The following is a 20,030-nucleotide window of genomic DNA, read 5'->3' as shown; positions in this document are numbered from 1 at the left end:
GCCAACCTTAGACAAAACCGAAACCATGTTCCCCAGAAGTAGCAATAGAGGTATTATAACTAGCCAAGGGTGTTCAAAATACTGAAAAATTACTGTGATGAAGGAGGAAACGTTATGATAGAAGGTAGCAAAGGTACCATTCTGCATTTCCTCCATAAAAAGCCTTTCAATTGTATAATTGAAAGTACAATGGCTAATCATCTCCACAAGACAGTAGCCAAAATACAGTAACGGCTTTAGTACAGAGCTCAGATGATACCACATTAAGCTCAAGGTCAGTGTTCTAAAAACAAAATTCACAGGTGAGACATTACTAATCATCGCAGAGTACAGCAGCCCGCAGAAACCAACACCGATCCTTAACATGTACAGCAAAGACGAGAGCATGATGCAAATCAAATAAACTGATATTGTGACCTGCAACCGTTATTATCTCAAGCCTCGTGCCCCACGTTGGGCACCAAAAAGGACTGTCGTGGTTTAGCCCCAGCCGGCAACTAAGCACCACGCAGCCGCTCGCTCACTCCCCCTCCCGCAGTGGGACGGGGGAGAGAATTAGGAAAAACCTTGTGGGTTGAGATAAACACGGTTTAATAGGACAGAAAGAAAGAAGGGAACAACAATGATAATACCAACAAAGGAATGTACAAGAACAAGTGATGCCCAATACAGCGATCGCTCACCACCCCGTGATCGACAGCCCGTCCCCGAGCAGCGATTTCCGTCCCCCGGCCAACTCCAGTTTATGTACTGGGCATGATGTCGGATGGTAGGGAATATCCCTTTGGCCAGCCTGGGTCAGCTGTCCCGGCTGTGTCCCCTCCCAGCTCCCCGTGCACCCCCAGCCTGCTCGCTGCAGGCCAGCACGAGAAGCTGGGCTGTCCTTGACTGCTCAGCAACAACCCAAAACATCAGCACATTATCAACAGTTTCTCAACCCAAATCCAAAACACAGTCTCACACTAGCTTCTGTGAAGAAAACCAGCTCTATCCTGGCTGAAACCAGGACAGGCATTCTTTGAGAAAGCTTTTATCAAAATACCCATTTTGTGTCCCTTTGAGACAATCATTTGAGAAACACTAAAAACAAGCATCCTAACTTCCCTACATATTTAACACTTTTTAAGAACTTCCCCATAAAAGATGCATAGCCTTGACAGTCTCTCCATTTTAATTGATTATTATCTAACTAAATTTGCTTGACAAGTAAGCTACTTTTCCCTAAACTTAAAAGGATTGTTTCTTTACATCTTAGCATTATGTAAAATTTTTGACCATGCTGTTATGTGGTTTGATGATATTGCAGATGCAAGTCCTTCTCAAGATAACAAAGACTGTTCTGAAGTTGTTTTTTGTGTTTTTTTTGGTTTTATGCAAAACTTTGCCTCACTGTCTGTTGGTCATTCATCTTCCATGTCCTACTGCTCAGGTCTCACTCAGCAAATGAGTATTTTACCATCTTCCATGCTTATCTGTTTTGTATGTATTCGAATTGGGTACATTTATTGTGAATTTCATGGAATATATGCCCATCCACTAGTACGTTTTATAATTAATAAAGTGTATTTATGCTTTGTTGTGACTGCATGACTGTTTGGTGAACATAGTCTGATCCTGGCAAGATCAGAGATTAGACCTGTGAGCAACTATTTTCAAAAATAGGGTTTAGTTTTGGGGGTATCTATACCCACTTTTTCCTCTCTTATTTTTGCCACTTAGAGTAGTGTTGGCATACTCATGAGTATGTGGGGTTTTAGTTTGGAGGTTTTTTTGATTGATTGGTTGGTTGGAGTTTACGTTCTTTTTTAAAATTTTGTTTTATTTTAAGTTCAAGCATTGAACTGAAAGGTTATTATTGAATTTTGTGAAAATATTTCTCTATGCTAAGATAGCATGATATATAATTGATTAGTGAGGTGGGTTTTTTTTAATACAGGTCTGGGATACAGACATGGAAAATAGCTACAATAAAATAAACCAGATGTGCAGCGATATTACAGTACACAAGTTTATCTGAAGTAACTGTCTACACATACATGTTGACTGACCGTTAATGGTAAGCAGCTGAATGCTTAAAGAAAGTAGAGTGAGTTATCTTATTTTATCCACAGGGAAAAGGCTAACCATCACAAATACTATGCATGAGCTGACATACTCTGTACGCACACTCCCTTTAATAGTTTATATCAGCAAGTTAGCTAAATGATGTGACATGACTGAAATTCCATTACTGTAGCAACTGCAGAAATGCATTGCAAGTCCACTGTCCAGAATAGCCTGTGATAACACACCAATACTAACAGTACTGAACTCTGTCTTTGATGATCACTGTGATAATACCAACCTACTACATGAATCTATGACTATTAAAGTAGGTTGTGTAGAACTTTTTATTTTCTCCAAAATACGTCAGTAATTGTACTTGCCACTGTCTGACAGTTAGCCTGATTTTTTACTGCCCTGCTTGTGTGTGCTCCAATATTATCAGTTATGTTTGTCCAGCTCACTGAATCTGTGAATTTCCAAAACAAGCTTCCATTTTCAGGTGTCCCTACTATATTTTGGAGGGGTCTTTGTTTTGTTTTTTGGGAGGTGCGGGTGGTGTGTTTTTGTTTTTTAAAGCAAATATGACTTGACTGTTTTAATACGCATTTTTCACAGATATTCACCTTGTTTCAGTGACTCCAGTATTACTGGGAAGCAGATGGAACTTCTCTCCTGGTATCTTGCCATCTTGACAGAATGATGGATGCGAGCACTTGAAAAATCTTTCATCTTATTCTACATTACTCTTAGATGTTTTCTAACTCCTGCTTGGAAACTGCTGCACAGCTTGGCTTACACTTTGTATGGTTCTTCTGTGCTTTGTGCTTTCATCAGGTTGAACATTGCACATACTCATTCAGCTACTACATTTTACTTTGCTTCTTACTTTTTCCCTGTACTTATACATAGCGTAGTACACATACATACATATCAGAGCTCCAAGACTGCTGTAGAAAAAATGCCTTTTTTGACTCGAACATACTAATCAAACTTTTCAGATGCACATGCTACTGTCAAACATTCCTTTTCAACTTAGTGCATCATTTTCCTCCCAATGTGAAAATTGCATCCTGATTGCTTTCTATGATAAAACAACTAAATTTGTAGATGAGGAGACAACAGTGGATGTCATGCTCAACTTCAGTGAGGTTTTGAACACTGTCTACTCCAGCATTCTTGTATCCACGTTGGGATATTATGGTCTTGATTGGTGGAACATAGCTTAAAAACAAGACTGGCTGGATGAGCTGGCTCACAGGCTAGAAGAGAAGACTTCAGTGAGATTTAATAGCAGCCCACAGGTACCTGTGAAGAGGTTATCAAGATGACAAAGCCAGGCTCTTCAGAGTAGCATCTAACAGGAGGATGGGAGAAAAAGAATGTAAGTTGAAAGAAGAGAGATTCAGACTGGATATAAGGAAAAACATCTTCATCATAAGGACAGTCACGCACCGGAACAGGTTGCCCAGGGAGGTTGAGCCATCGCCATCCTCAGAGGTTTTTAAGACGCAACTGGATAAAGCCCTCAGCAATGTGAACTGCTCTCATAGCTAACCCTGCTTAGAACAGGAGATTGGACTAATGACTTCCTGCAATCCCTTCCAACCTGAGTTATGGTCCTAAGGCAGTAAGAGCTCCATGTCAAGCACAATTGTATTGAGTTTTACTCCCCTGGCCTTTCCAAGTATACATTGAGATTATTTGTTGCCAGACACAATTTCTGCCCTACTGTTACAAAATTCATATGGTAGGTTCTGTTCATATCAGATTAGAGACTGTGCTTATTATTTGGCATGAATCTGTGAGGCAATGTGCAATATGTTGTAGGTTACTATTAGTTTTCACAGTGCCTTGGAGAAAGTAAAAATTAAAAGAAGGTCTAAAGCGTAAGTTTCTGCATATTGGCAGGAAGAATCACCTATGAAAAACCCAAATGAGATATGAGGTAGTGATTGTTCAGAATACTTGAATATTGAAATTAAAAATTAATCACAAGACAAATATGAATAAAGAAATTCTTGCTAATATTAAGAAAATTAATTTTTCTTAATAAAAGTACTCTCTGCAAGACATGACTTAATTCCTTTTTTCCACTCAGTGCTGATAAGACACCAAATGCAACATGTGTCTGATTGGGAGCACTATGGTTCCAGAGAGATACAGACCAAAGGGAGTAATTAGACTGAATTCTCATGTTCTATCTGAACACAGATAAAAGATGTATAGAAAACATTTTCTGTGAGGAAAGGTTGAAGAAATTGGAGATAGAAGGGCTACAGAACATAAGACTAAGGCATGATCTGACAGATCTTTTAGTAGGCAATAAGTACTTTAGCAGAGGAATGGAATAATTTGTTTTCCTTCTCCAGTCTGTACAGGGCAAAATGATCTGGGCCCCGGCTACACAAAGACTACTCAGGTTAGGTATGATGAAGAAATTTCAGAGTAAGGATAACAAAGTAATACAGTAGGTCCTCACAGGAAAATAAAGAAATTTCCTTTATCGGGAGTTTCTAGAGACAAACTAGATTAACATCTGTCAGGAACTGACATGTGGCAAATGTAACTGATGCTACTTTAGGGAGAAGAATGGATAGATGACTCAGTGATTTTCTACGGTTTTATGAATAACATCATCTATGATAGCAATCCTTTTGGTTTCTCTTAATATAACTTTGTAGGTGGCACTGGTTTGTTCTGTTTTTTTTTTTTGCTATAGGTTTGACTCTAGTTATATTCTTGGATATCAGCAGCTATGGACTGGTAAGTAATGGTGTATAAGCATATCACAGAATCACAGAATCACTAGGTTGGAAAGGACCTTCAAGATCATCAAGTCCAACCATTAATCCAGCGCCACCATGTCCCCTAAACCATGTCCTGAAGCGCCACATCCACACGTTTTTTGAACACTTCCAGAGATGGCGACTCCACCACCTCCCTGGGCAGCCTGTTCCAATGCTTGACCACTCTCTCGGTAATGAAATTTTTCCTAATATCCAATCTAAACCTCCCCTGGCACAACCTGAGGCCATTTCCTCTCGTCCTATCACTGGTTACTTGGGAGAAGAGACCAACACCCTCGTCGCCACAACCCCCTTTCAGGTAGTTGTAGATCTCCTCTTCTCCAGACTGAGCAACCCCAGTTACCTCAGCTGCTCCTTATAAGACTTGTGCTCCAGACCCCTCACCAGCTTTGTTGCCCTTCTTTGGACACGCTCCAGCACCTCAATGTCCTTCTTGTAATGAGGGGCCCAAAACTGAACACAGGTTTCAAGCTGCCGCCTCACCAGTGCCAAGCACATGGGCACAATCACTTCCCTACTCCTGCTGGCCACACTATTTGTGATACAGGCAAGGGTGCTGTTGGCCTTCTTGGCCACCTGGGCACACTGCCAGCTCATGTTCAGCTGGCTGTCAACCAGCACCCCCAGGTCCTTTTCCACTGGGCAGTTCTCCAGCCAGTCCTCCCCAAGGCTGTAGCGTTGCATGGGGCTGTTGTGACCCAAGTGCAGGACCCGGCACTTGGCCTTATTAAACCTCATACAGTTGACCTCTGCCCATCGATCCAGCCTGTCCAGATCCTTCTGCAGAGCCCTCCTACCCTCCAGCAGATCAACATTCCCACCCAACTTGGTGTCATCTGCAAACTTACTGAGGGAGCACTCAATTCCCTCATCCAGATCATCGATAAAAGATATTGAACAAGACCGGCCCCAGAACCGAGCCCTGGGGAACACCGCTTGTGCCCGGCCGCCAGCCGGATTTAACGCCGTTCACCACAACTCTCTGGGCTCGGCCATCCAGCCAGTTCTTTACCCAGCGAAGAGTAAACCTGTCTAAAGATATACAGCAGACTGTATAAGCAATATGGTGGTAGATTGTTGCTTTCCCAAATCAGTAGTTGCCAAAGTTTGTATTAGGCGCCAAATACTGAAAACAATTTTGCTTTTATGAAATTAGGCTTACTTCAGTTGTTGCCAGGTTTTAGTACTTTATTTACATAGATAAACATTTTGCCTGACTTTTCAAGAGTTATTATGAATGCTACGTAATATATGAATTACACAATTTTAGCAAATCTAAAATCCAATTGCTGATTTTCTCCATTATTCATGCCAATGAAATTGAGAAGCAGGCATTTTATATATTTCCACATATAAGAAATTTGGCAGATCGTACTCCTCCAAAAATGTGATTTTACAATTTTAGAAGCTTTTCTCAATGCAACATATTGTATTGTCCATCCCTGGTATAATTTTCTTCTGCTGACATTTCTATTATGTGAAGAATCATAAGTTTACAGTTATTAAATTAATGAATTTAAAGGTCTCAACTGAAAACTGAGTCTCTTGGTTTTCTGTGGAGCCTGGTGTGTAGAATAGAGCCTGCTATTTTCCTGAAGTATTCTACAAGTAATTTACATTGTCCTTAATAGAGTCATGATCCTGCCACTGTATAATTTCAGTTTAACTTTTTTTCTTGAATGCAATTCTGTTTTCTTCCCTTGAATAATGCTAAAGGATTCTCTGAAGCCTAGCACATTCACAGATGTCCCTACTTGGCATTTAATTTTCTGTTTCTGTGCTGTGTCTTTACATGTGGTGGTACTCTACATTTTAGAAACCATTTAAATTGCACTGTATCAATATATAGGTGTAAAATCTCATCCCTCCTCCCTCTCACTTCTTGCTTGCTTCCTTAGTATAACGCACCTATTTTCTTTCTTAATCTGTGAGCTTTAGCATTGATACTTCCTTTTGACAAAGTCAATGAATATGTCCCCCTGTGCAGGGGTGGGGTATCATGTTATTTTGGTATGATCACGGTATTTTTTTACTGTAACCACAGATTTTCCTTCGCACTTTTTCTTCTATTTATAAACTTAATTTTGCATTAGTTCAGGTGCATATACTTTGCATTTATGTACTTTTATATACTAATTTCTGTTGTACCTAGTGGTTCTCTGCAATAGCTCTGAACAACAGAGGCTAAAATCCAAACTATACAAGCAAAAAAAAAACCAACAACAATTTCTTATTCCTTAAATATCTTAACCCTGGGGAGACCTGATTAAAATTGCTTTTTCCAGCATTTAGGACTACATAGTGCAGGAAGCCAAGGAATTTTTTTAAACTAGACTGTCTCTGCATGTTGCTGATAGGCACTATATCAAAATTACAGAATTGTAATTAATATGTAAAATTTTCATCAACAATTTAAAGCTGGCGCAGAACCTTGTTAATGCTGAAGCACAACGATCAAATAAACTAAGCACACATCCTTAATTTCCTTGGATTTACAATGTTTTGTGTTGTACTTCCCATGAAAACACTTTCACGTACCATTATGAAATACTGGATTGCAGAATTAGATACCATGTAAAAGTAGATTTTGATTTTTATAAAAAAATAATATACCAACTCATGTAACGTATGTAGAACAAGTTGATTTCAGAAAAGCCAGCACTAAGTATTGGAGGGCATGTTCCCAAGTTAATTAAACTTCATTTGTGTCCAAGTTAAAAATCTTATTTATCAACTACTCAATCCATGAAATTTAGACCTCGACACAGTCCCCTTCTGCTTGTGTTTGAAAACATATTCAAAGTAAAAGGCTGAAGAGTCAGACTGGACATGCCTAATTCCCTTCATATGTGCAGTGTGAGTAGCAGACATAGTAGAAAACCATAGAGAAGCACAAGCTGGAGATGCAGTTCCTGGGACACAAAGAGCTTCTTAAACCCCTTTCCCTCATAATTCATTCTAACTATGAATATCCCAGTAAGACAAAACCAACAAGATACTTGTGGGGTTTTTTGCATTATTATTCTATTTTATTATTTAAAACTGCCCTGAAGAAATAAATAATGCCACTGTTCTTTTAAACACTTCTGATTATGTGAACACTAACTGAAAAGGTTACTTAGAGTTCTTAAGTGATTAGTTTTCCTTTATATTTTTATAAGACTTTCATAATGATGATCTAAATTTAGTGCTATGGTGGCTCACAAACCATTAGAAACAACACAAATATCTTCTTTATAGATAGGAAGGTAGAAAGTCCTGAAAAATAATTCTGGTTTGAATGTGTGGAAGTAAATTTATGTAAATTGCTGTCACTCATCTATGTATTCATTTCACTAGGAAAATAACATTATAAATGATCTGTAGCCAACAATTCTTCACTTGAAGACATGCAATGCAAATATTTATTCAAAACAGAAAAAGAAAATCACTTATGGACAAGCGTAAGTCTTACCACGCCAATGGAAAAGTAGTTATTGATGATGTTGTAAGGCACTGGGTCTCCTTTCTCATCTTTATCGTGGGGTATTACTTCAAATTTCCACCTGTCCAGCAAAATCTCTGAGCTGTTCTCAATGTCTTTTAAGATCTTCATCAGATTTTCACCTTCATAACCTAGCAAAACATGAAAAAGTTATTTAATCAAACATAAAAAAGTTTCATTCCGTTTTCTTTCTCTTTCTAGATGATTGAAAAAATGAAAGCTATGCATATAAGGCCTGAAATCCAGAATTGTGTTTGAAGTATTGATAATTTTGCAGCACCTGTCATTAAAAGGAGTATAATACAAAGCTGATTTCTGCACTCAGCTAAATTAATGTAAACTCAAATTAATTCTACAGATTTCACTGGGAATCAGACTTATACTGGAGAAAATAATTTGATCTTCTAAACTTGACAATCCCCTGAATTTTCCAAATTATTATAGCACTTATCCAAAAAGCTAAGGGTATACTTAGCAACATGTTCTTGCTATGAAATTAATCTTAATACTTAAATTTCTTTGATTTCAAATTTATGGAAAAGACATACAACAGATTTGTCTGATTAAAGGTTAAAAATTGTCTACTATTTTTTGTCAATTGTTTCAATGTCATTTAGTATAACAAATCCAAGATTTAAAAGCCACAGCTGATGACTTATCAGCAGAACTAACATTTTTCCATCTTTCAACAACTTCTTTATGAGCCTCATCCTGCTCTGTAGAGAGATCTTACTCTTGCTTGCCAAGAAGTACTCACATCTTTAGGTAATTCACTACTAGTAGTAGCTCACTACAATGTATACTAAACTTAGTAGCAAACTTGTTTACAATGTTTACACACTCCTGAGTATACACAACATACAGTATGCAAGTGTACATGTGTAAAAAGTGTGGGCATTTTACTGAGTGACATTATCAACTCTGAACACTATTCAGACCAAATGACTTTGTAATGGATAACTAAGACTTGTGGATCCATGCCTTCTTCAAATCAGGAATAAATTTTCATATTCAAGCAATATGTACTTCCTGGGTCATTAACAGTTTTAGCAAGCAAAGCCATTCAAAGCCTCCCCGCTCAAAACCCATTGCTGACATATTTCTTTATGGTTGTATAGTATGTTTTTGTTAGTTACTACCGACCACCATATAACAACAGCATGCACAATTCCATTTGAAAGCTCTGTTTCCTCTCCCATCTATGGAAGTTCCAGAAAATCTGTGTTATGGCATTGTCTACCACATAGCAACTGGGCAAAGAATGATGAAAAACAGAGTATTTTCATACTGTATTTTTCTACTTTAGTCCAGATGGAACCACTCAAAACATAAGGTAAATAAAGAGAAGTGAATGGAAGGACAGGTCCTGACTAATGTAGTCAAATGCTTTCAATAGCTGAGCCTGCTTAGAACAGGAGTTTGGACTAGTGACCTCCTGCAACCCCTTCCAATCTGAATTATTCTATGACTCTACTCTATGAGCTGTTCAGAAAGTGGAGCAAGGCTAAGTTTTGGGTTGGTTTGTTTTCTTTTCTTTCCTAAGACTATGTGAATAAAAAATCACCAGTCATGACAGAGAAAATAAAGGACCTCCTCAAATGATTTGACAGAACATTTATGGTTAACAAAGAAGTTCTATGGCATAGAAAGTATTGAGAATTTGCTAAAGACTATCTAGTAACAAGATAGAGATTTGGAAAAAAACTTGCTATGGTGAGATAGAATAAGGAAGAGATATCTACAAAGGTTGAGAAGTTCCAAATAAACAGCTAAGTTCCAAACACACAACATCGCAACTGAAGCAACCAACTGAGACCTGAAATAGAACTGTCTGTGAGCCCATAAACTGACATGCTTTCACCAAACACTGAGTATTGCCCAAGTCTTCTTTGCATCTCCTTCAAGTTGTCCTGTAATGCAAATCCTGAATAGAAATAAATTATTGGAGGAGCTGAGAGTAAGGCTTTATACATCCAGGAAAGGATGTAAAGGATGTTAACTGTTTGACTTCACATATTTTCTCCTTTCAGCATTCTTTGCCTTCTCATTTGCTGATAAATAGCACCACAGCACTTATTGTCTGGAACCCTCTGTAGAAGAGAAGGGGAGTGGATCAAAGGAACTAGTCTGAGTCTGAAACATGTTTTTCATTTAATATTTATGAATATTAAAAAAGATGAAACCACTCCAAACACATTATTAGCTGTTTTCAGTAACCCTTTCAGAACAGCCCCAATTAATATCCATTTAAGAATACTGCCTTTATAAGGTATTGATCAAAGAAATAACAGCAATACAGATGGTAAAAAGCCAACTGAATAGCTATATACTACTCTCATTGCACCTTGGAGCCTTTTTGGTGTCAGTAGAAGCTACAAACAAGGTATGAAGAGTGATTATGACCTCTAATATCTACAAAATTATTCAAATAACATTTACAGACAGCTAATTCCAAAAAGAGGAAAGGTGATAACGATTCTTTACATACATCATAAAAAAAGAAATCCAAATGTTGAGAGTAGACTTTGATGCAAAAGTGTTTTTTTTTCCTTTTAATTACATAATGCATTGTATTTTAATTTGTGTTTACCTCCTCCCCATCTCAGACACCTTGCTAAATCATTGCCAGTCCCAAGAGGCAGGATAGCAACTGGAGGATGCTTAATCAAGTTTGCTTTCTCTGTGAATAAAGAAGGAAAAACATATCTAAGGAACAAAAAAATCTAATTGTATGGTACTGGTATAGTTACTGTGTTAGCTTTTTGTTTCAGTGAAAGAGAGGGATACATGTTTTGCATATGCGATTATGCTGCTTGCTCAGCAACAAACATTTCACAAAGCCACTCCATAATGCACCCCTTTTTCCAGTCAATATTCAATCCTTAATCCTAATTTACTTGATTGTTATGACAAGGACTTTTGTAACCTATGGATGTGATAAACATTCCTAAATATTGATACTCAATAACTTCCAAGACTGAACGTGTTGTACTTTTTCATCTGGGTGACCAAATTCGTGTTTAATTGTGTGTTCACCTGGATTCATGTCTACACCAAGAAATGAGCACCACTACCAAGAACTCCCTGGAACTAACACCAGGGGTTTGCCCATCATCATCATTTGCTATTCAAACTGAGCTTTGATGTATCTGATCAAGTCTCTGAGTCAACATTTTGTATTTAATAAGTAATATTTTGAAATGCATGAACTCACAGTGTCTTTTGACTCTTTACCATTACTTTTCTAGTATTTCAGGCTAAAGGGTCTCTATTCAAAATCCAATGGGAAAACCCTTGTCAAGGAATACAGCTTTTCTGAAAGCTGGAAGTGGGGCAGATATCACCCAGGTATAATATTTCAAATATGTAATTTGTCTATTTTCCCATGTAATTGGAGTGAGTAGCATGTCTTGTTTAAAAGTTATACTTGAATAGTTAAATTATCAGCTATTTTGTTCACAGAACTATGCACAATTATCAGCAATTCTCATCAGGCGTTTATAAATCCAATGGATGTGACAGGGACATCTTGTTATTTATCAATTTCTCTCCAATTCTTTAGGAAGATTCAGCATTTACAATACACATGTAATGCAAATCTTTAAGAGAATTTAACATTTACTAGAATAATTTAAAAAAAGCTTAAAAATCCCAAACTGAGGAGAAAAAAATTGATTGCCTTTTTCCTTGTTACATGGTTTGTTTCTTTTTTTTTTCTTCTTGCTGTGCTCTCCGCTAAGATTCTTTTTATATCAGAAGATCACGGGAGAAAAGATCCAACTAGAAAGAGTTTGTTTTTCAAAACAGGTGATTTCTTAAACTTTATATGCACAACTTGTGCCAAAGGGCTTTGTTCACTAAAAGACAGCATCCAAAAACCTATTTCCTGCACCTATGAAACAAATGGATCCTGGATTTTCAAAAAAATTTCTTAGTTCTGTACTACAAAAATTGCTGCAGAAGGTAGTATTTTATTAAGACAAAATGCGGTCTTTTGTTCAAATAATGCCACTGAAAGAGAAAATAACTGCATAGCATTTTAGACTTCATGGAAAAAAAGTGATGACAATTAACAGCTGCAAAACTTTACCCCTTCCAAATTTAGGCAATTCAGTTGTTATTTATGTGCATCGATACATGATTTTGAAAGCTATTTGAGAGTGATAATCAATAGCTTGTATTTGCAAAAAGTTGGGGGTTTTCTTCAAACCAAGATTAGAAATATGCCTTTGCTGTCACCCATTCCTCCATGACATCATTGTTACTTTTCTCTGAACTTTAAAAGGTTTTCTGGTCTGCATCTCCTGCAAAGCACACACTTTTAAATACTCTTCATCCAAACTTCCAGTTGATTCTTTTGACCTCTCTTCATCTCCTTCCTAATTTCCATTGTCACGCGTTCCCATTTTCTTGTCTTCTCTGCAGCCTCTCTAATGCCAAATAAATGATCATGTGGCGTGGGAGATATTCTCCCTAATAAGCCTGGAGAAGTTTAAGTCTCTTAATATCTTGACTTCTGGGCCTTCCTAATGATTTGTACAGAGGACTTTACAGCCAACTGACTTGAAAGAACTCCAAAACTGAAATGATGTACATACCCTGCTGCACAGGTATCTGCATGGCTGTCAGAACAGTCCTCTTCAAAGGACTGTTATCCCATTATCTCCATTAGGGGATAATGGAGCATAAACAAAAATTTGGTAACTGAAAAAGCAAAGGAGCAAAGGTAAATGGTCTTAAAATAAACAACTTAGGTTTGATTGAGTTTGGGGAATAGACTTTTAACTGAAATTAAAACAGATTGATTCAAATTTCTTGGTTTCTGGGAATCCAGAGGACTACAAACATTGGACTTCCCTAGGGATTTTGAATATCCTTTGCACTTTGAATATCCTTAAAAACATTCATGTCCCAAACTAATAAATTTAAAAAATTTAAATTAATAACACCTTGTTTGAAATAGCTGTATGCTTATGTTGGTAAAGAAGGAAAAGCAGTAAAATGAAAAACATGAGTCAAGCAAAACTGTTTAAACGCTATTGATTACCTATGCAATCCAAAATCCAGCCTACTGTTCCATCTCCACCACATGCTAGTACTCTGAACTCGGGAACATCTCGGAAAAAATTTAACCTAAAAACAGCAAATGAAGATATCTATTTAATTAACATAAATGCATTGTGCATTATGAATACATTTTATGTCTTAAGACGTTTCATTTAATAGTAAATGGCAAGTGAACAAGAAATAATAACCACCTCTGCTCATGCATTCATTGTTTAGACAAATACAATTCAACATTGTGTTATCTGAAAAGTTTAAGAAGAAATTGTTAATTCAAGGGATATTATGGTGCGCTAAGACTAGAAATAACTTGGATCTGATCATTAATCCAAATCTTTGTCTCAGTTCAACTTGTTTGAAACTATTGTTAGAAAACATTCTTTGTTTACCTAGTTGGAAATGGTATGTAGTTATAGACAGAAAAGTCTAAGCTGGCTAACAACATTTCCTTGTGAGGTGCTGGCTATAAAAACGTATAAAATCAGCATATTTCTGATAGTACACTAATATATAAAAAGCTGAGCATTTTTTGATTGATAAAAACAATTCTGCACCATGGTTTAATACAAAATGAGTAAGCATCAGATTGAATGCACCCATTCCATCATCCTACAAAACTTGAAATGTCTTTGGTAATATTTGCCTGGCCATTTCTGCTTCCATTTCCATTGAGTGCTGGACAGTACCACCACATCATTAGCTACTTCATTCAATACCAATGTTCCATAATGCTGAAAAGTGAGGGTATATTAAAACATTCTAAGTTGCAATATTTTTAATTAAAAAGCATTTTCTCAGAATAGCTTTTGCCACATATTGAAATTAGTCCTTACACATAAATTGTGACTAGGCAAAAAACTTTCCATTAATTTTGCTGAATTATCGTGTGTGTGTGTGTATTCTCCATATACACATATATTCTATTAATTAGTCATGGACAGTGACTGATATTATAATTCTGATTTCCAGTTTGCAATCTCCTAATAAATGCACAGTTACTGTATTGTACACAAATTCTTAAATAGAAATAAATATACACAATAACTTGCAAGTGTTTAATTCAAGCTGATTTCCAGAGATCACACTGCACAGATATCACGCTGCACAGAGAATGGTGTTCCTGTCCCTAGAAAGTTTTAAAAATTCTTTTAGGCCTCTTGATAAAATCAAGAACATATCAAAAACTACAGAGCAAAAAAAAGAGCATGCGACAAGGAAAGGGAAAGCACAATGGTCAAAAGATGTTATTTAAACTGTAGATGACAGGATGACTTTTTGTTCTATTAGTTTTAAATCAGAATTTCAGGGTTAGCAAAGCTACACAGAATTAAGCCCATCACATTGTTGTCCCACTCCCTCTAATTTTCTCCGCTTAGAAGAGCTCTTAGAAGTGTCAAGTACAATGTTTGAAGGATATTTACTCATTCTGTATTAAACCCTGCTTTGCCTTTCTCACCTCTTACATTCTACTTCACACACCCACAGGACAAGTGCTATACGATCTCTTCTGATCCAAAACGTCATGTGCCAAATCTGACTGGGTACACATGGGGAACACATCTTCTAATAAGCATATGTGCTGAAAGCCCCTCTGCTGGAAGTCACGTCCTACCACTGTAAGAGCGGGCACTGAGATATGCCCTGGCCCACAGGTGTGCACCTCTGTCACTTCACAAGACCTGGCAAAGAGACAAATGCCTCCCATCACCAGCATTCCCACTTCAGCCCAATGTGTTGGGTCTGTAGAAAGTTAGCAGATGTAATTATATTGCTTCCAGTACTGAGGGTATTTCAAATTAATTTAAAATAAAATTGTAGCCCAGAGGTGATGGCAATGTACTAACTTCTATAAATATTTAAGCATTTCTACTACATGTAACAGATGTCAAAAAGAAAGTCTGCAAACAAACCAACCAACCAACCAACCAACCAACACCAAAATACAGGGTTGATGCTAGCGTTGATCCAGATAGGTAGAACATAGACCTAGGCCTCCGTCTTCCTTTTTATAAACAAGCATCCTCACTACATGGCTACCAAACATTCTTTTTGTTTTGACAATATATTTAATCTTCATCAAAAAAGTATAATTTTCCAAGAAAGTGTGGGATTGAGAAATCTGCCAAAACCGTATTGTGAAAAAAATTCTCAATAACCTTCATTCATATTTCCTCTGGAGCATTTTATATTCATACACAGTGAATCTTCCAAACGGTTTCATAGTACAGCATTAAGTTCACATATCTTTTTCCTTTAATAAATTTGAATATAAAAATGACACATACATTATATAAACATATAATATGTGAATACATAAAGTATATCTTACATTGTATATTTTCATATATAAACATAGTGTACATAAATATACTATAACAAATATAAATATTTGTAAAAGCAAATTAATTTATTAAATTAAATATGGTTATATAATTACATATGTAAATACATCTCATTCATTGAATTAGAATGTGCAGCCTACATTAAGAGTTGGTAAGGGAACATGGTTTTCTGTTTATAAGGTTTCATGCAAACTCAGTAAGTGTTATAATTGTAAAGAAAGAATTTGACAGATTTGTTAATAAAACTTGAAGAGTAAGTATTGCCTATCAAGATAGCTTTTGTCAATCAGTGGTTTAATAGCACCTATTACCTCTTACCCACGGAACATATTTATATGGTTTGAAAAAAATAAATTGTTGGAGAAGAACTTAGTACAAGTGGTTTGACAAGTATAACATTAAGTACAAAGGACAAATGTCCATTATATCAATAACATTTACAGAAATTATGTCAATAACCTTGACAGAAATTAAATAGAATATGAGAAACAGGTAAATCAGATACTTCAAGACATGTCTTATTTGTATCAAACTAATTTGTACTATAATTCACACAGAATCATTTGATATAACACATTATCTTGATAATTATTTTCAATTAATAAAAATATTGCCACCAAAAAATCCCCTTTTATTTACAGATATGAGAATAGGTAGATATTCTTTTATATAGATTTGATTTTTATAAACATTAGAGTAAAGCGCTTAACATAAGTCAGCGGAGCTCAAATGGTACATAGGAACATTAAGCTGGTACAGACTATAACCCAATTTACACCCATTCTTCAATTACTGGCAAAAAGGCAACAGGAAAGATCATCAGAACTTATACCAACATCTCCTACCACAGGACAAACAAAATTCCTGATACTCATTTGGGAATAAAAGATGAAAAGCCACAACTATAATAATCCACAGGAAGACAACAAAAATGTATGGCTGCATAATAAGGCCTTAAAACAGCAGGGCATTTTTGCTAGGCGAATTGTTAGACGGTTCTGGAAAATGAACTATTTTCTTTCTATTGAGAAAGGTCAGTGCAACCAATCCCTAAGTATGGATTACAAGAGATTATTATATTTGATTGTATTTCTATCATCAACATTGACAAGATCATCTAATTCTTGGATTCAATTCTTATATCATTAAACTACAGCTTCCCTTTTTTTACAGTATCTCCCAACTTTGCACATTCTACAAATTTCATAAGCATACACATAGTTCTTAGTCCATGGCCAATAATTAATATAGTAAATGGGGTCAGTCATAAGACTGAGCTGGAAAACCTATTATTAGGTGTATATATTCCTATATAATACATATAGGAATATATTCATCTCAATAGCTCCCTTGTAAATTGACCTGTTTTAGTCTTTCCTAATGAAGTTTCCTATCTCCTGGAAGTAAAACAAGTAAGTTTAAACCACTGAAGGTGTTTGATACCAGCCTATTTTGTTTTGCCAGACACAAGGATCACACACAGAGGCAATTACTGAGTTTCTGCTGAGACATTAGTAATTTCCATCTGAAAGATGGCAACTGCTTCAACCTTGTATACTACTCTAATTCAGTTTCTCATAAGTCCACATGAATGCAGAGAAGATGTTTATGAATAAAACACCAATGCTAGAGGAATTATCTATTTGCTGTTGAATCACGCATTTAATTGATTTATGCACAGGTAACACACACCCCACCCTTTATTCTTATAGACTTGTTTTAGGTACTCCTGTTCCACTCACAGTACAATCTATTGTAAAATGTAAGTTGTGATGCTTTCCATTTAGGTTACCTGTACATGACTTCTCTCATGCCCAGAAGCTATGCACTGTGCAGAGATTTCAGGTACTCAGCCATACAAGGTGGCATAACAGCACTGCGTGAAATTGTTCAGCCAGTCTTCTTCACTCACAGCAGAAGCAAAAATTAAAACTGTCAATAGCCCAAGCAAAGAATAATCCACTGATACTGGTATCCCAGGATAGGTTTCAGATACATGTAAGGTAAATTGAAAATTATAGTGGATAGAAAAATACTGTTTAACTTGGTAGATTTCTCCACTGCAGAGAAGATCAAAGTACAAAAAAAGGAAACAGAATGTAGTATTGGCTTACTTTAGAGAAATTTTCTCTTTGATACTCTAAATGGCATTAGAGCTACTTCAGCTCTTGTGGCTTAAACCCATGTTTTTACTGAGCTGCTATTACAGATACCCCTGAGTAATTTGGATTCAGATTTTGGAAAAGGAGAATAATTTAGAAATAGATGATCAATAAAATATGTAAATACTTGCCTCATAGCTACTCAGCCAGTATTACTATACAGTCCATGAACTTTGCCAATTACAATACTTACATTTAATTGTAATCAGCTGCAAGATAGAGGACTTCAGAAGCTCTGCATAACGATTTACAGACAAACTGTATTAAAAGTTATTTGTTATGACTTCTGTTTCAAAACTTTAATCTCATTACAACTCTCAGTTACAGTTTTCTGTATACTCTAATGACACTATTCATGAGACAGTAATTCCAGTAAATCACTCTAATAAAAACAGTTTCAATAAATCCAGTTTATCATTGCATGGGGCAATATATTCATCTCCTGGAATGGCATTTTAATGTGCAAAAGTTAACTGGTAGATGCATTGCAGCATTGCAGCTGAAAATATTGTTTTCAGTTCGTACTTTCTGAAGTATGGTGGCTGCCAATTTCAAATCACAGGCTTGCTAAAAACCACGATGACACATTTAGAAAACCAAGATCCCAATCCTTCAGTGTGTGATCACACGGGATATTGAGGGAATCCATGAATACAGGGCACATTTTACTGTCAGGTACCCAACACTGAAAACATTGGTCCATACGATACACTTCACGCTCAAAAATACCATTAATATCATAGAATGGTTTGGGTTGGAAGAGACCTTTACAGATCATTTAGACCAACCTCTCTGCCATGGGGAGGGACATTTTTCACTAGATCAGGTTGCTCAAAGCCCTGTCCAACCAAAACACAGGTTTTCCTCAACTATTGCTTATGATGTCTACAAACCTATTTTTTACAGTATAGCATTATAGTTAGTAGATGGCCTCAAATCATTCTCATACAGATATTGAATAATGATAGTGTCAAACCTATGATCCCTGCAAGAATGAAATTTGCTTTATCTGCATAATACCCACATGACGGATAGCAGCCTTCCAGATTTGGGAGAGATACATGCCAGTCAGAAAAAGAAATAGAGGAGGATTTGCGGGAAAAATGAATCAATATATGTTGGGTAGTGGGTGGAGTAAAGATCCTGGATGTCATACGTTCAGAAGTAACTGAACTGTGATAGTCATAAGCTTATTTGGGGGTGACTGAGAAAAGAGAACCAGTTCAAGAATGTGAGGAGATAAGAGCAAACATCACAGACATTATACAAGTAAAAATATTGCTAAACAGTTGTTTAAAACGTATCTCTAAACCCAAGGTTTGTTTCATATGTTAAGACTTACTGAGTTCTAAGTTATACTGATTTATGGTGCAGAACTGTAACTTTAATCATTAGAGTACAACCAACCCATCATGGCTTGCTTTGCCCTTCTTTGGCAAAAATGTAATTCTTCCAAAGAAATACAGGCCAGGTTCAAGGTTTTTTGTTCAGGAGGAAATAACTGTGCAGTTGTTATCTTCTGAAGATATTCGTGGTGTATATGTCTTCCCAGAAAACTCTGGATAGTCCAAGTGTCCAACAGCAAAGAAATGCTCTAGCAATCAATTCCAATAATCAGGGAAAATAGTGTAATTTTCCATATAGGCCTATCACTTTGTGAAGTTATAAAGACCCAGGTGCTGTAGATCCCAAACTAAATTACAGAGTAAGTTGCAGGGATTCAGTTTGCCTGTCTTGGCCATCTTTTAAGTGGACAGAATTTAAAGTTTAAAAAGGCCTGTTGAGGTAAGCTTGCAGATAGAATTTAAAAAATACATACTCTCCAAATTAAATGCTTAAGGGAGATACAAAGAAATACAACTTTTGTGGGTATAATTTCTATTCTAGAGTATAAAAATAACATAAATTAGGCATTTTAAATAATAGACTTGGGGGAACGGGAGCCTTTTCAGAGGGACAAAGCCTTTGTGAGACAGTGACCTCTCTACAGAGTCATGTGGGTCTGTGGCTCGACTGCTATTCATCCGGCTGTTATTTACCTCTCTGTGAGCTGAACAACAGCTGAATTTCAGATTCTTCAAGATCATTAAATCCACAATAACAGTTGTTGTCAGAAGTAGAAGAC

At 36.5% G+C, this 20,030-nt stretch overlaps 1 protein-coding gene across 4 annotated transcripts in view; it reads right to left on the bottom strand.

Moving 5' to 3' along the window:
• The window catches only part of DGKB (diacylglycerol kinase beta), a gene marked incomplete at both ends in the record, with an annotated part of 334,143 nt that overhangs the window by 198,365 nt on the left and 115,748 nt on the right, over window positions 1-20,030 (bottom strand). For all 4 annotated transcript variants that reach the window (XM_082014573.1, XM_082014575.1, XM_082014574.1 and 1 more), the window contains 3 exons: window positions 8,308-8,468; window positions 10,928-11,017; window positions 13,385-13,470. In XM_082014573.1, the coding sequence (XP_081870699.1) occupies window positions 8,308-8,468; window positions 10,928-11,017; window positions 13,385-13,470 (337 nt within the window). The remainder of the gene's footprint in view (window positions 1-8,307; window positions 8,469-10,927; window positions 11,018-13,384; window positions 13,471-20,030) is intronic.

The sequence above is a fragment of the Phaethon aethereus genome (assembly GCF_964289735.1).
Source record: "Phaethon aethereus genome assembly, chromosome: 2".
NCBI classification, from domain to species: Eukaryota; Metazoa; Chordata; class Aves; order Phaethontiformes; family Phaethontidae; genus Phaethon; species Phaethon aethereus.
This window is presented reverse-complemented; position numbering and strand designations above follow the sequence as displayed.